At 36.0% G+C, this 18680-nt stretch overlaps 2 protein-coding genes across 2 annotated transcripts in view; both read left to right on the top strand.

Annotated features, from left to right (window-relative positions):
• LOC135213771 (mucin-2-like) overlaps positions 1-1329 on the top strand; it is a 9734-nt gene extending 8405 nt beyond the window's left edge. Inside the window, exon 8 of the mRNA XM_064247898.1 lies at positions 1-1329. This exon is cut by the window's left edge and continues 266 nt beyond it. Within this exon, the coding sequence (XP_064103968.1) occupies positions 1-1329 (1329 nt within the window).
• The window catches only part of LOC135213770 (mucin-2-like), a 70443-nt gene continuing 53088 nt past the window's right edge, over positions 1326-18680 (top strand). Inside the window, exons 1-8 of the mRNA XM_064247897.1 lie at positions 1326-1776; positions 4121-4732; positions 7056-7319; positions 9596-10063; positions 12532-12662; positions 13266-13605; positions 16046-16526; positions 16564-16709. Of these exons, the coding sequence (XP_064103967.1) occupies positions 1326-1776; positions 4121-4732; positions 7056-7319; positions 9596-10063; positions 12532-12662; positions 13266-13605; positions 16046-16526; positions 16564-16709 (2893 nt within the window). The remainder of the gene's footprint in view (positions 1777-4120; positions 4733-7055; positions 7320-9595; positions 10064-12531; positions 12663-13265; positions 13606-16045; positions 16527-16563; positions 16710-18680) is intronic.

Genomic DNA, 18680 nt, shown 5'->3' with positions numbered 1-18680 from the left:
AGCGGAAACGCTACAAGTGGCAGCACAGGACCTTCAACAGCTAGCGGAAATGCTACAAGTGGCAGCACAGGACCAACAACAGTTAGCGGAAATGCTACAAGTGGCAGCACAGGACCTTCAACAGCTAGCGGAACTGCTACAAGTGGCAGCACAGGACCAACAACAGTTAGTGGAAACACTACAAGTGGCAGCACAGGACCAACAACAGTTGGCGGAAACGCTACAAGTGGCAGCACAGGACCAACAACAGTTAGTGGAAACACTACAAGTGGCAGCACAGGACCAACAACAGTTGGCGGAAACACTACAAGTGGCAGCACAGGACCAACAACAGTTAGCGGAAATGCTACAAGTAGCAGTACAAGACCTACAACAGCTAGTGGAAACACTACGAGTAGCAGCACAGGACCTTCGACAGTTAGTGGAAGCACTTCGAGTGGAAGTACAGGACCTTCAACACCTAGTGGAAGCACTTCGAGTGGAAGTACAGGACCTTCGACAGTTAGTGGAAGTACTTCGAGTGGAAGTACAGGACCTACAACATCCAGTGGAAGCACTTCGAGTGGCAGCACAGGACCTACAACATCCAGCGGAAGCACTTCGAGTGGAAGTACAGGACCTTCAACACCTAGTGGAAGCACTTCGAGTGGCAGCACAGGACCTACAACATCCAGCGGAAGCACTTCGAGTGGCAGCACAGGACCTACAACTTCCAGCGGAAGCACTTCGAGTGGCAGCACAGGACCTTACAACTTAGGGTCCAGCGGAAGCACTTCGAGTGGCAGCACAGGACCTACAACATCCAGCGGAAGCACTTCGAGTGGCAGCACAGGACCTACAACATCCAGCGGAAGCACTTCGAGTGGCAGCACAGGACCTACAACATCCAGCGGAAGCACTTCGAGTGGCAGCACAGGACCTACAACATCCAGCGGAAGCACTTCGAGTGGCAGCACAAACCTACAACTTCCAGCGGAAGCACTTCGAGTGGCGCACGGACTACAACATCAGCGGAAGCACTTCGAGTGGCAGCACAGGACCTACAACTCCGCGGAAGCACTTCGAGTGCAGCACGGACAAGGACCTACAACCTCCAGCGGAGCACTTCGAGTGCAGCACAGACCTACAACATCCAGCGAAGCAACTTCGAGTGGCAGCACAGGACCTACAACTTCCGCGGAAGCACTTTCGGTGGCAGCACAAGGGGCCACAACATCCGCGGAAGCACTTCGAGTGGCAGCACCGGACTACAACATCCAGCGGAAGCACTTCGAGTGTCAGCACGGACCTACAACTTCCAGCGGAGCACTGTCGAGTGCAGCCACATGACCTACAACAATCCAGCGGAAGCACTTCGAGTGGCAGCCCAGGACCTACATACATCCAGCGGAAGCACTTCAGTGCAGCAACAGGAACACAACATCCAGCGGAAGCACTTCGATTGGCAGCACAGTACCTACAACATCCAGCGGAAGCACTTTCGAAGTTCAGCAACCGGACCTCCTCCAGCGGAAGCACTTCGGTGGCAGCAACCGGACCTACAACATTCCAGCGGAAGCACTCGAGTGGGCAGCACAGGACCTACAACATCCAGCGGAAGCACTTCGAGTGGCAGCACAGGACCTACAACATCCAGCGGAAGCACTTCGAGTGGCAGCACAGGACCTACAACATCCAGCGGAAGCACATCGAGTGGCAGCACAGGACCTACAACATCCAGCGGAAGCACTTCGAGTGGCAGCACAGGATCTACAACTTCCAGTGGAAGTACCACAGGTACTGTCTGAAATACTACGATTATCACTACCATAGGTACTACTACTGGCACTACCAAGGTACGACCAAATTTACGACATCAGGAACTACCTCTGGTACAGCCAAAGGCACAACTACTGAAACAAGTAGCACTCAGTTACCCCAAATTCAGACTGGAGTGATGAAACCTGGACTTCCGCTTAGGAGAAAGACCCCTCTTTGGCCTGCTTTGGCCAAACGAACTGACCTGCTCTATCCCAGACTTTGCAAACTTCAGTAAACTTTCGTAAGACAATTTCCTCTCCAACTGACTAATTCTATAATCCATTGATCGTTTGTGGTTTTAGGTTCTGGTAAATATACCAAAGCAAGTGCACAGTACAAGATTTATGCACAATGTTGTTCATCTTTTTTCGTGATGCTTTAATCTTCTTCCCTTATTCCACGCCAGGTTTGGAAGGGCATAAATTCACTGATTTTTGTAACAATGGTGTTTGATTGTATGTCGTTGAAATAAAGACATAAACTGCGACCGTTAAATGGCTTGAGTTATAATGATCTTTTTTGGCACCATCTGACAGTTTCCTTTCCATAGGGTGAATGGAAGACCTTTAATCCTAAAAAAAAATTCATGAAACAGTCTTGTAATCATTCTTCCCAAGCTGTATCCTACATCCTGCCCAGCCTTTCAGGTAAAGTTTTGGAGCTTCCAATAAAAACGACTAGGAATATGCAAAATAAAATCATAGCAGACATATTTCAAATAACATCAAATACAAAAGAGGAGGAATTAAAAACCCTGAACAATTCATGTACGATTTATGTAAAATATGAGAGGTAGCCTTTCCACTTCGAAATCTTGTTACAAAGAAAATGAGCTATCATGGCGCGTGTAATGATCCTGTTACCTCTGATAATGATGCTGCAAAGATTACCTACGCATAAAAGTTAAACAGTTAACTGTTTATAGTTTCATGAAGCCAAATTATTCCAGGTGGCTCTATATACAAAATATTCGAGATAATTTTCTCTTAAAATTCAATCCAAAATGTGTTACAGTAACTGCAATTTTCACACATGTAGCTAACCGGATCATGCGCAATAACTCTCTCATCAGCCACTTCTGTGTCTACCTATGAGCTGAGATTTGTACTCAGAGATTATTTCAGGCAACCCACATACGAGGGGGGGGGGGGGGGGGGTGAAACCCAGTTTGTTCTTCAAATTCAAAACGTGATGGACCAGTTCATGCAACAAGAACGTGATTCTGCTTCCGAACATGACTACAATAAGTGCCTTTAATAATTGTTTATAATTGCTCTTTTTCCTCGACCTTAAATCTCAGATTGTAGACATTTTCCTTCTTGCCAACCAAGAGACTAATTTACTCTCTTTCTTCTTCTTCTTCTTCTTCAAAAAAAAAAAAAATTACTTCATTGCCCTCAAGTCTCGCCCCTTTCTGATCATAAAATGGCATTCCTAAAGACCTTAAATCTTTCGCCTAAGATTTTTCCCCTCTGCCAGTTCATTCATCTGTACATTCTTCTCCCTTCTTGATTTAAGCTTACAACTGGCTTTATCAACCACTGAGCAAAATACTAAACTCTTTTTTAGAGTGTCTTTTCCATTGCGGCTTTCTCAAGATGACAGATTCAACCCAGTAATTCTAATTGTCGACGCTTTCCTTACCGTACGGTTCCAAATAATATAGCAATTATATCACTTTACTGAGGTTGTAAAAGACATTATCACTACTATTATTACGAAGTCGGAGGAAGGGAGGCAAAGCTTTTAAGATTATTAACTTAATAATTTTGAAGGAAATGTGGGCTTTCTTAACTAAATAAAGCAAGAGATTCTAGACGATAAAGTCACCTCTATCAGCAAGTAATAGTGATAAAGAATACTGACCTTTCCAAATTTGGCATCTAAAATTAAATTTAAATTCCTCTGAAAGCTTTCAGTTACCACATCAAAGGGAACCTGCATTCTCATTTTAAAGTGAGGTTTTATTCTCACCTCAAAAATGGGGTTACAATTTAAGTACAAAACTCCATTTATTTTCTAATTCCTTTGATCAAGAGTTAGGATGAAGCCATTTTTCCCCAATGACAATGAAACCACTGAATCACTGACAGTTTTAAAAATGGGATTATGAGGTAAGTTGACACACATCGCAACACATTTCTCATACACTTCGTAACGCGTTTGCATGAGAAGTCTGCATCCTCGTCCAAGTCTAAATGAATAAGGAAGTATTTCTGAATTTGGAGCAAAGATTTAACAGATCTCCTGGAAGACTGTAACAAAGTTTATATAGATGTAATTTGACCATTTATTCTAATCTAATTTTTTTTCTTCGCAGGATCCACCGGTTCAACCACTACTGGAACTACCACTGGAACTAGTACTGGAACAACCACTGGAACAACCTCAGGTACAACAACTGGAACAACTACTGGAACTACCACAGGTACAACAACTGGAACTACCACAGGCACAACTACAGGTACTACCACAGGGACAACATCAGGTACTACAACAGGCACATCTACAGGAACCACCACAGGAACAACAACAGGTACTACCACAGGCACAACTACAGGTACTACCACAGGTACTACCACAGGCACTACCACAGGTACTACCACTGGAACAACAACAGGTACTACCACTGGCACTACTACAGGAACTACAACTGGAACAACCACAGGTACTACCACTGGAACAACCACAGGAACTAACACTGGAACAACCACTGCAACTACCACAGGAACTACCACAGGTACTACCACTGGAACAACCACAGGCACTACCACAGGAACTACCACTGCAACTACCACAGGAACTACCACAGGAACCACCACAGGTACTACCACTGCAACGACTACAGGAACTACCACTGGAACCACCACAGGCACTACCACTGCAACGACCACAGGAACCACAACTGGAACTACCACTGCAACTACCACAGGTAACCCAGGCCAGGGTTAGGTACATAGTAAAAACGCTACTGAACTTGGAATCGCCAGTGTGTTTGTGGATGAATTCTAAAAAAAATGGTTTATGTACTCTTATGAATGGCTTTGGCTCTGAGGACTTTGCATATTTTCATATTATTACAATTAAACAGCTGCTTATTCGGCTGCGAAACTGGTTTTGCTTCATTTGCTTAATTATCCGTCATGTTTCTATTCTACTTCATTGCTTCTCGTTAGAAATCTTGGATTCTGAACATATAACGCATAGTCATTTTGAATATGATTACTTCACATTTATAGATTTGTGCTTTCACTACCCCTCGCTTGCAGATAGAAGCTTTCATTATTGGAAGGTGGCTTCAGCATAATTCAGTGCTCAATTCAACTAGAACCTTTTCTTTTTTCTCTTTCGTTTCATTTCAAAAGATGTCATGTTTTCAAAATAAAAACATTAATTTTGCTTTTTCCCTTACCATATATCCCAAAAATCGCCTTCTAGTCTCAATAGACGTTTAAATACACTTCTGCATGTGTACTTCAGATCTGCTTCTTATCCTTAATGGCATGTCTTAATGTAAGTGGCTTCATAAAAAACATGTCTTTGATTTACCTGGCTTTCTTGAAGACGTCTTTGGTTTCTCAGCTTTGTTAAAAACATGTATTTGAATTACTTAGTTTTTGTGTCCTGTTCATTGTAATAAACACTTTCCTATCACCAAAAAAATAAATTAAAAAAATGTTTTACCCACGAGATTATACAGGAAGTTTTTCCAGCATCATCTGAGAGTTTTATTTCCCTTCAAGGTATATTTAGAGTCGTGTTCCTATTTAACATTCTGAATTTTAAGAATATTATTATTATTTTATTATTATTAAATTTATTCATTATTATTATTATTATTATTATTATTATTCTTATTATTATATTAAAATTATTATTATTTTATATTATTATTCATTATTATTATTATTATTATTATTATTATTACTTACGTAAAACTAAAATATCTCATGATTTGGGTAAAACTTCAACAGCAAAGTCAAATTTTCTAAATTAAAACGAGAAAATGTCTTAAAATCTTAAGAGCTACTGAGCTACTTAGGGAAATGGTCCTAAAACCTTTAGGTACAAGGATGAAAGCCTTTGATCCTAAAATAATACCTGATCAAATATAAGAATTTTACAAATTAAATTTTAAGCAGAATAAAATCTAAATGAGCAAGGTTCACTATAATTATTTTTTATAACTTTCTTTGCATAAATTCTCCCATTAGATTATATCTATCCATGAGAGTGAGCCTCTTAATTCCTCTTAATTCTATCATTCTTAAATTATATTCCCATAAACACAAACTGAATGTCTTTAGCCCACTCATACAAGTATGGTACCCAAGGACAATTTAGCCTATTTTGCTACGGACTCTATGGAACAAATTGTTCAACACTTATACGATGTGTTCATAATATTTCAACCACTTGAAGTATTCATTAATAAATAAGGACAGTTCTAGAGTTGCCTGAAATATTGTGACATTTCCTCCTTAATCTCCCATTTGGGATTTTTGCGCCATTTTGAATTGCATTTCTTTCTTAATTCATATCTTCCTCAATTTACCATTGAATTGTATTTGTTTCTTAATTCATATGTTCGCCAAATTTGCATTTGGATTTATGTACCAGTATGAATTACCTTTATTATTACCTACCACCCTCAATTTCCCATTGGAATTTTCTGTGGCAGTTTGAATTACCATTGTCAACAAATATCTTCCTTAATGTCCTATTTTGGGATATTCATACCAGTATGAATAATTTTTCCCTCTTTCTCTAAAGAAAATTATCCTGCCTCTGTTCAAAGCTTCGTTTTTGCTTTCCCTTAGTTTGATTACAAATGCTTTTCTGGAATCACACAGCTTTTTCTTTTTAATTCTCTGCATAAAATGATAAATTCATGTTTGGTGTGAAACTTTCTAAGTTCATTCTTAGAAGGAATAAATCAAAAGTATAAATGTATAACTTATAAATGACAATCATATAAATGATATAATTTTTAAATGTAACTAGACCCTTATTCATTCATACAGCTTTAGTCAATATCAACATATTTTGAACTGTACAAAATTACCATTAAAACTCCCACTACCTCCAGAAGTTACAGATACACTACAGTGAAACCTAAGTAAATCACTACCACTGAATATTTAGATAAAAACACTGATCATTTATTTGAATTTATTAAAGATACATTGGCATTTGTACCTGTACATTAGTTAAACCTGCAAATATCACTGATTATACCCCTGGAACAATCTCAGGTACAACAACAGCAACCACCACTGGAACTACTACAGGAACTACCACAGGAACAACCACTGGAACTACCACTGGAACAACCACAGGTACTACCACAGGAACTACGACTGGAACAACCACAGGTACTACCACTGCAACTACCACAGGTACTACCACAGGTACTACCACTGCAACGACCACAGGAACTACCACTGGAACCACCACAGGCACTACCACTGCAACGACCACAGGAACCACAACTGGAACTACCACTGCAACTACCACAGGTAACCCAGGCCAGGGTTAGGTACATAGTGAAAACGCTACTGAACTTGGAATCGCAGTGTGCATGTGGATGAATTCTAAAAAAAAAAAAAATGGTTTATGTACTCTTATGAATGGCTTTGGCTCTGAGGACTTTGCATACTTTCATATTCTTACAATTAAACAGCTGCTTATTCGGCTGCGAAACTGTGGTTTTGCTTCATCTGCTTAATTATCCGTCATGTTTCTATTCTACTTCATTGCTTCTCGTTAGAAATCTTGGATTCTGAACATATAACGCATAGTCATTTTGAATATGATTATTTCACATTTATATATTAGTGCTTTCACTACCCCTCGCTTGCAGATAGAAGCTTTCATTATTGGAAGGTGGTTTCAGCATAATTCAGTGCTCAATTCAACTAGAGCCTTTTCTTTTCTCTCTTTCGTTTCATTTCAAAAGATATCACGTTTTCAAAATAAAAACATTCAGTTTGCTTTTTCCCTTACCATATATCACAAAGATCGGCTTCTAGTCTCAATAGACGTTTAAATACACCTCTGCGTGTGCACTTCAGATCTGCTTCTTGTCCTTAATGGCATGTCTTAATAAAACTGGCTTCATAAAAAACATGTCTTTGATTTACCTGGCTTTCTTGACGACATGTCTTTGATTTATCAGCTTTGTTAAAAACATGTATTTGAATTACTTGGTTTTTGTGTCCTGTTCATTGTGATAAACACTATTCCTATCACCTAAAAAACAAATTTAAAAAATGTTTTACCCACGAGATTATACAGGAAGTTTTTCCAGCATCATCTGAAAATTTTATTTCCCTTCAAGATACATTTATAGTCGTGTTCCTATTTAGCATTCTGAATCTAATTATTATTATTGTTATTATTATTATTATTATTATTATTATTATTATTATTATTATTATTATTATTATTATTATTATTATTATAATTACTTAAGTAAAACTAGAATATCTCATGATTTGGGTAAAATTTTAACAGCAAAGTCAAATTTTCTAAATTAAAACGAGAAAATGTCCTAAAATCATATAGCTACTGAGCTACTTAGAGAAAAGGTCCAAAAACCTTTAGGTAAAAGGACGAAAGCCTTTTATCCTAAAATAATACCTGATCAAATATAAGAATTTCCCAAATAAAATTTTGAGCAGAATAAAATCAAAATGAGCGATTTTCACTATAATTATTTTTTTACAATTTTCTATGGATACATTCTCCCATTAGATTATATCTATCCATGAGAGTGAGCATCTTAATTCCTCTTAATTCAGTCATTCTGAAATTATATTCCCATAAACACAAACTTAATGTCTTTAGCTCACCCATAAAAGTATGGTACCCAAGGACAATTTAACCTATTTTGCTACGGACTCTATGGAACAAATTATTCATCACTTACAGATAAGTGTTCATAATATTTCAACCACTTGAAGTGTTCATTAATAAATAATGACAGTTCTAGAGTTGCCTGAAATATTGTGACATTTCCTCCTTACTCTCCCATTTGGGATTTTTGCTCCATTTTGAATTTCGTTTCTTTCTTAATTCATATCTTCCTCAATTTACCATTGAATTGTATTTGTTTCTTAATTCATATGTTCGCCAAATTTGCATTTTGGATTTATGTACCAGTATGAATTACCTTTATTATTACCTACCTTCCTCGATTTCCCATTGGAATTTTCTGTGCCAGTTTGAATTACCATTATCAACAAATATCTTCCTCAATATCCTATTTGGGATTTTGATACCAGTATGAATAATTTTTCTTCTTTCTCTAAAGAAATTTATCCTGCCTCTGTTCAAAGCTTCATTTTTGTTTTCCATTATTTTGATTATAAATGCTTTTCTGCAATCACTCAGGCTTTTTTTAAATTCTCTGCATAAAAGGATAAATTAGTATTTGGTTTGAAACTTACTAAGTTCATTCTTGGAAGGAATGAATCAAAAGTATAAATGTATAATGTATAAACGACAATCATATAAATGATATAATTTTTAAATGTAACTAGAACCTAAATTATTCATACAACTTTAGTCAATGACAACATATTTTGTATTGTACAAAACTACCATTAGAACTCCCACTACCTCAAGAAGTTATAGATACACTACAGTGAAACCTAATTAAATCATTACCACTGAATATTTAGATAAAAATACTGATCATTTATTAGGATTTATTAAAGGTATATTGGCATTTGTACCTGTACATTAGTTAAACCTGAAAATATCACTGATTATACCTCTGGAACAATCTTAGGCACAACAACAGCAACCACCACTGGAACTACTACAGGAACTACCACTGACACCACAACGGGCACTACAACTGGAACTACCACAGGAACAACCACTGGAACTACCACTGGAACTACCACTGCAACTACCACAGGAACTACTACAGGAACAACCACTGCAACTACCACGGATACTACCACTGCAACAACCACTGGAACTACTACAGGTACTACCACTGGAACCACAACAGGAACTACCACTGGAACTACTACAGACACTACTACGGGTACTACCACTGCAACTACCACAGGAACTACTACAGGAACAACAACAGGAACTACCACGGATACTACCACTGCAACTACAACTGGAACAACCACTGGAACAACCACTGGAACTACTACAGGTACTACCACTGGAACCACCACAGGAACTACCACTGCAACTACTACAGGAACTACTACAGGAACAACCACTGCAACTACCACGGGTTAGTACTGCCACTGCAACTACCACAGGTAACCCAGGCCAGGGTTAGGTACATAGTGAAAACGCTACTGAACTTGGAATCGTCAGTGTGTGTGGAAGAATTCTGAACAATGGCTTATATTGCTTAATTCCATATTCTTAAAATTAAACAGCTGCTTATTAGGCTGCAAAACTGTGTCTTTGCTTCATCTGCTTAATTATCCGTTATGTTTCTATTCTACTCCATTGCTTCTCGTCGGAAATCTTGGTTTCTGAACATATAACTCATAGTCATTTTGAATGTGGTTACTTTACATTTTAATATTTGTGCTTTCAAACTTCTTCGCTTGCAGATGAAAGCTTTCATTTTTGGAAGGTGGTTTCAGCATAATTTAGTGCTCAATTCAACTAGAACCTTTTCTTTTCTATCTCTTGTTTTATTTCAAAAGATTATTACTTTTTCAAAATAGAAACAATAAGTTTGTTTTTACCCTTAGCATTTACCACAAAATTCTGCTTCCGGTCTCAATAGAGGTTTAAATAATACACTTCTGCATGTGTCCTTCAGAACTGCCTCTTGTCCTTAAAGGCATGTCTTAATATAATTGGCTTCATTAAAAACATGTCTTTGATTTTCCAGGCTTTGTTAAATACATATCTCTTATTTTATAACTTCGTTAAAGATATGTCTTTGATTCTTCAGCTTTGTTAAAAAGATGTATTTGAATTTTGTGGTTTTGCTGGTCTGTTCATTGTAACACTTTTCCTTTCACCTAATAACTAAATAATAAATCTGTTTTACTCATGAGATTATACAGCATGTTTTTTAAGCATCATATTAGAGTTTTATTTCCCTTCAAGGTATATTTATAGTCCTTTTTACTATTTTTCATTCTGAATTTTTATTATTATTATTATTATTATTATTATTATTATTTTATTATTATTATTATTATTATTACTATTATTATTAATTAATTATTATTCTTATTATTATTATTATTATTATTATTATTATTATTATTATTATTATTATTATTATTGATTATTATTATTATTATTATATTATTATTATTATTATTATTGCTAAAGTAAAACTAGGATATCTCATGATTTGGGTAATATTTTAACAGCAAAGTCAAATTTTCTAAATTAAAACGAGAAAGTGTCTTAAAATCATAGAGCTACTGAGCTACTTAGGGAAATGGTCCTAAAACCTTTAGGTAAAAGGATGAAAGCCTTTGATTCTAAAATAATACCTGATCAAATATAAGAATTTTACAAATTAAATTTTGAGCAGAATAAAATCTAAATGAGCATGGTTCTCTATAATTATTTTTTACAACTTTCTTTGCATAAATTCTCCCATTAGATTATATCTATTCATGAGAGTGAGCCTCTTAATTCCTCTTAATTCTATCATTCTTAAATTATATTCCCATAAACACAAACTGAATGTCTTTAGCCCACTCATACAAGTATGGTACCCAAGGACATTTTAGCCTATTTTGCTACGGACTCTATGGAAAAAATTCTTCAACACTTATACGATATGTGTTCATAATATTTCAACCACTTGAAGTGTTCTTTAATAAATAAGGACAGTTCTAGAGTTCCCTGAAATATTGTGACATTTCCTCCTTACTCTCCCATTTGGGATTTTTGCACCAGTTCGAATTGCATTTTTTTCTTGATTCATATCTTCCTCAATTTACCATTGAATTGTATTTGTTTCTTAATTCATATGATGTTCGCCAAATTTGCATTTGAGATTTATGTACCAGTATGAATTACCTTTATTATTACCTACCACCCTCAATTTCCCATTGGAATTTTCTGTACCAGAATAAATTACCATTATCAACAAATATCTTCCTCAATATCCTATTTGGGATTTTGATACCAGTATGAATAGTTTTTCATCTTTCTTTAAAGAAAATTATCCTTCCTCTGTTCAAAGCTTCATTTTTGTTTTCCATTATTTTGATTATAAATGCTTTTCTGCAATCACTCAGGCTTTTTTAAAATTCTCTGCATAAAAAGATAAATTCGTGTTTGGTTTGAAACATACTAAGTTCATTCTTGGAAGGAATGAATCAAAAGTATAAATGTATAATGTATAAACGACAATCATATAAAAAGATATAATTTTTGAATGTAACTAGAACCTAAATTATTCATACAGCTTTAGTCATATTTTATATAAAAGATATAATTTTTAAATGTAACTAGACCCTAAATTATTCATACAGCTTTAGTCAATAACAACATATTTTGTATTGTACAAGACTACCATTAGAACTCCCACTGCCTCCAGAAGTTATAGATACACTACAGACTACAGTGAAACCTAATTAAATAATTACCACTGAATATTTAGATAAAAACACTGATCATTTATAAGAATTTATTAAAGGTACATTGGTATTTGTACCTGTACATTAGTTAAAGCTGCAAACATCACTGATTATACCCCTGGAACAATCTTAGGTACAACAACAGCAACCACCACTGGAACTACTACAGGAACTACCACTGACACCACAACGGGTACTGCAACTGGAACTACTACAGGAACAACCACTGGAACTACCACTGCAAACTACACGAAACTACTACAGGCACAAACCACTGCAAACTAACACGGATACTCCCCAATGCAACACCACTGGAAACAACCCCTGGAACTACTACAGGAACTACGGAACTCGGAACAACCACAGGAACTAACCAAAACTGGAACTACTAACAGATTACCTACTACGGGTATACCAACTGCAACTACCACAGGAACTACTACCAGGACACAAACCAACTGAAAAACTACCACAGACTAACTACCAACTGGCAAACTACCACAGGAACTAACCACTGCAAATCTACAGATAACTACCTACGGGTAACTACCACTGGCAACTCACTACAGGTAACTAACTACAGGAAAAACACTTCGGCAAACTATACCAACGGATAACCTACACTGGCAACTACTAACAGGGATAACATACCACTGGAACTATACAGGATACTTAACCTACAGGGAATACTAACTACGGGTACTACCACTGCTACTACCACCGGCACAACCACTGGAACCACCACAGGAACTACCACTGGAACTACTACAGATACTACTACGGGTACTACCACTGCAACTACTACAGGAACTACTACAGGAACAACCACTGCAACTACCACGGATACTACCACTGCAACTACCACAGAAACTACAAAACCTGGAACGACTAACAGATACTACTACGGGTACTACCACTGCAACTACTACAGGAACTACTACAGGAACAACCACTGCAACTACCACGGATACTACCACTGCAACTACCACAGGAACTACCACTGGAACTTCTACAGATACTACTACGGGTACTACCACTGCAACTACTACAGGAACTACTACAGGAACAACCACTGCAACTACCACGGATACTACCACTGCAACTACCACAGGAACTACAACTGGAACTACTACAGATACTACTACGGGTACTACCACTGCAACTACTACAGGAACTACTACAGGAACAACCACTGCAACTACCACGGGTTAGTACTACCACTGCAACTACCACAGGTAACCCAGGCCAGGGTTAGGTACATAATGAAAACGCTACTGAACTTGGAATCGTCAGTGTGTGTGGAAGAATTCTAAACAATGGCTTATATTGCTTAATTCCATATTCTTAAAATTAAACGGCTGCTTATTAAGCTGCAAAACTGCGGCTTTGCTTCATCTGCTTAATTATCCGTTATGTTTCTATTCTACTTCATTGCTTCTCATCGGAAATCTTGGATTCTGAACATATAACTCACAGTCATTTTGAATATGATTACTTTACATTTAAATATTTGTGCTTTCAAACTCCTTAGTCAAACTCCTTAGCTTGCAGATGGAAGCTTTCATTTTTGGAAGGTGGTTTCAGCATAATTCAGTGCTCAAAGTTCAACCAGAAGCTTATCTTTTCTCTCTTTTGTTTTGTTTCAAAAGATTATTACTTTTTCAAAATAGAAACAATAAGTTTGTTTTTACCCTTAGCATATATCACAAAATTCTACTTCCAGTCTCAATAGAGGTTTAAACACACTTCGGCATGTGTCCTCCATACCTGCTTCTTGTCCTTAAAGGCATGTCTTAATATAATTGGCTTCATTAAAAAAAAGTCTTTAATTTTCCAGGCTTTTTTAAATAAATGTCTTTTATTTTACAGCTTTGTTAAAGACATGTCTTTGATTTCTCAGCTTTGTTAAAAAGATGTATTTGAATTTTGTGGTTTTGCTGGTCTGTTCATTGTAACACTTTTCCTTTCACCTAATAACTAAATAATAAATCTGTTTTACTCATGAGATTATACAGCATGTTTTTTAAGCATCATATTAGAGTTTTATTTCCCTTCAAGGTATATTTTAATTTTTATTATTATTATTATTATTATTATTATTATTGTTATTATTTATTATTTTATTATTCGTAGTAGTAGTAGAGTAGTATGTAGAGTAGTAGTAGTATAGTAGTTATTATTATTATTATTATTATTATTATTATTATTATTATTATTATTATTATTATTATTATTATTGTTGTTGTTGTTGCTAAAGTAAAACTAGGATATCTCATGATTTGGGTAATATTTCAACAGCAAAGTCAAATTTTCTAAATTAAAACGAGAAAATGTCTTAAAATCATAGAGTTACTTGGCTACTTAGGGAAATGGTCCTAAAACCTTTAGGTAAAAGGATGAAAGCCTTTGATTCTAAAATAATACCTGATCAAATATAAGAATTTTACAAATTAAATTTTAAGCAGAATAAAATCTAAATGAGCATGGTTCACTATAATTATTTTTTACAACTTTCTTTGCATAAATTCTCCCATTAGATTATATCTATTCATGAGAGTGAGCCTCTTAATTCCTCTTAATTCTATCATTCTTAAATTATATTCCCATAAACACAAACTGAATGTCTTTAGCCCACTCATACAAGTATGGTACCCAAGGACAATTTAGCCTATTTTGCTACGTACTCTATGGAAAAAATTGTTCAACACTTATACGATATGTGTTCATAATATTTCAACCACTTGAAGCATTCATTAATAAATAAGGACAGTTCTAGAGTTGCCTGAATAATTGTGACATTTCCTCCTTACTCTCCCATTTAGGATTTTTGCACCATTTTGAATTACATTTTTTTCTTGATTCATATCTTCCTCAATTTACCATTGAATTGTATTTGTTTCTTAATTCATATGATGTTCGCCAAATTTGCATTTGGGATTTATGTACCAGTATGAATTACCTTTATTATTACCTACCAACCTCAATTTCCCATTGGAATTTTCTGTACCAGAATAAATTACCATTATCAACAAATATCTTCCTCAATATCCTATTTGGGATTTTGATACCAGTATGAATAATTTTTCTTCTTTCTCTAAAGAAATTTATCCTGCCTCTGTTCAAAGCTTCATTTTTGTTTTCCATTATTTTGATTACAAATGCTTTTCTGCAATCACTCAGGCTTTTTTTAAATTCTCTGCATAAAATGATAAATTCGTGTTTGGTTTGAAACTTACTAAGTTCATTCTTGGAAGGAATGAATCAAAAGTATAAATGTATAATGTATAAACGACAATCATATAAAAGATATAATTTTTGAATGTAACTAGAACCTAAATTATTCATACAGCTTTAGTAATATTTTATATAAAAGATATAATTTTTAAATATAACTAGACCCTAAATTATTCATACAGCTTTATTCAATAACAACATATTTTGTATTGTACAAAACTACCATTAAAACTCCCACTACCTCCACAAGTTATAGATACACTACAGTGAAACCTAACTAAATAATTACCACTGAATATTTAGATAAAAATACTGATCATTTATTAGAATTTATTAAAGGTACATCGGTATTTATACCTGTACATTAGTTAAAGCTGCAAATATCACTGATTATACCCCTGGAACAATCTTAGGTACAACAACAGCAACCACCACTGGAACTACTACAGGAACTACCACTGACACCACAACCGGTACTACAACTGGAACTACTACAGGAACAACCACTGGAACTACCATTGCAACTACCACAGGAACTACTACAGGAACTACCACTGACACCACAACGGGTACTACAACTGGAACTACTACAGGAACAACCACTGGAACAACCACTGCAACTACCACGGATACTACCACTGCAACTACCACTGGAACAACCACTGGAACTACTACAGGTACTACCACTGGAACTACTACAGATACTACTACGGGTACCACCACTGCAACTACTACAGGAACTACTACAGGAACAACCACTGCAACTACCACAGATACTACCACTGCTACTACCACCGGAAACAACCAACTGGGAAACAACCACAGGAACTTACCACTGGAAAAAACTACTGACAGAGACTACACTGGAAATACTACTAGGGATACAACTACCGGGTACCTACCAACTGCAACTACTAGGAAACTACTACAGGAAAACAACCACTGCAACTACCACGGATACTACCACTGCAACTACCACAGGAACTACCACTGGAACTACTACAGATACTACTACGGGTACTACCACAGCAACTACTACAGGAACTACTACAGGAACAACTACTGCAACTACCACAGGTTAGTACTACCACTGCAACTACCACATGTAACCCAGGCCAGGGTTAGGTACATAGTGAAAACGCTACTGAACTTGGAATCGTTAGTGTGTGTTGATGAATTCTGAACAATGGCTTATATTGCTTAATTCCATATTCTTAAAATTAAATGGCTGCTTATTAGGCTGCAAAACTGTGGCTTTGCTTCATCTGCGTAATTATCCGTTATGTTTCTATTCTACTTCATTGCTTCTCATCGGAAATCTTGGATTCTGAACATATAACTCACAGTCATTTTGAATGTGATTACTTTACATTTAAATATTTGTGCTTTCAAACTCCTTAGCAGATGGAAGCTTTCATTTTTGGAAGGTGGTTTCAGCATAATTCAGTGCTCAAAGTTCAACCAGAAGTTATTCGTTTCTCTCTTTTGTTTTATTTCAAAAGATTATTACTTTTTCAAAATAAAAACAATAACTTTGTTTTTACACTTAGCATATATCACAAAATTCTACTTCCAGCCTCAATAGACATTTAAACACACTTCGGAATGCGTCCTCCAGACCTGCTTCTTGTCCTAAAAGGCATGTCTTAATATAATTGGTTTCATTAAAAACATGTCTTTGATTTTCCAGGCTTTGTTAAATACATGTCTTTAATTTTATAACTTCGTTAAGGACATGTCTTTGATTTCTCAGCTTTGTTAAAAAGATGTATTTGAATTTTGTGGTTTTGCTGGTCTGTTCATTGTAACACTTTTCCTTTCACCTAATAACTAAATAATAAATCTGTTTTACTCATGAGATTATACAGCATGTTTTTTTCAGCATCATCTGAGAGATTTATTTCCCTTCAAGGTATATTAATAGTACTTTTTTTTCTTTTTAGCTTTATAAAATTATTATTATTATTATTATTATTTTTTTTTTTTTTTTTGCCTCTATCACAGTCCTCCAATTCGACTGGATGATATTTATAGTGTGGGGTTCCGGGTTTGCATCCTGCCTCCTAGGCGTCCATCACTTTTCTTACTATGTGTGCCGTTTCTAGGATCACACTCTTCTGCATGAGTCCTAGCTACTTCAGCCTCTAGTTTTTCTAGATTCCTTTTCAGGGATCTTGGATCGTGCCTAGTGCTCCTATGATTATGGGTACGATTTCCACTGGCATATCCCTTATCCTTCTTATTATTATTATTATTATCATTATTATTATTATTATTATTATTATTATTATTATTATTATTATTATTATTAGGGACAGGCTGGGGTCATCAACCGGTTATACTAGTTTGGAACTCAGGTAAACAGGTGCGCTTCGTAGGTCGGGAACAGGGCTGTAGTCGTCCGGGGTCTATCCGGTATTTCTTGTTATTTCTTCTTTTCTGGTTTTTAAAAGTCGTCTACATGTTTTGGCCACCTCGTTATTATTATTATTATTATTATATTATTATTATTATTTTTTTTTTTTTTTTTTTTTTTTTTTTTTTTTTTTTTTTTTTTGCTCTATCACAGTCCTCCAATTCGACTGGGTGGTATTTATAGTGGGGTTCCGGGTTGCATCCTGCCTCCTTAGGAGTCCATCACTTTTCTTACTATGTGTGCCGTTTCTAGGATACACTCTTCTGCATGAGTCCTGGAGCTACTTCAGCCTCTAGTTTTTCTAGATTCCTTTTCAGGGATCTTGGGATCGTGCCTAGTGCTCCTATGATTATGGGTACGATTTCCACTGGCATATCCCATTAGATTATATCTATCCATGAGAGTGAGCCTCTTAATTCCTCTTAATTCAGTCATTCATAAATTATGTTCCCATAAACAAAAACTGTATGTCTTTAGCCCACTCATACAAGTATGGTACCCAAGTACAATTTAGCCTATTTTGCTACGGACTCTATGGATTAATTTGTTCAACACTTATACGATATGCTCATAATATTTCAACCACTTGAAGTATTCATTAATATATAAGGACAGTTCTAGAGTTCCCTGAA

Source organism: Macrobrachium nipponense, chromosome 43, assembly GCF_015104395.2.
Source record: "Macrobrachium nipponense isolate FS-2020 chromosome 43, ASM1510439v2, whole genome shotgun sequence".
Taxonomy (NCBI): domain Eukaryota; kingdom Metazoa; phylum Arthropoda; class Malacostraca; order Decapoda; family Palaemonidae; genus Macrobrachium; species Macrobrachium nipponense.
This window is presented reverse-complemented; position numbering and strand designations above follow the sequence as displayed.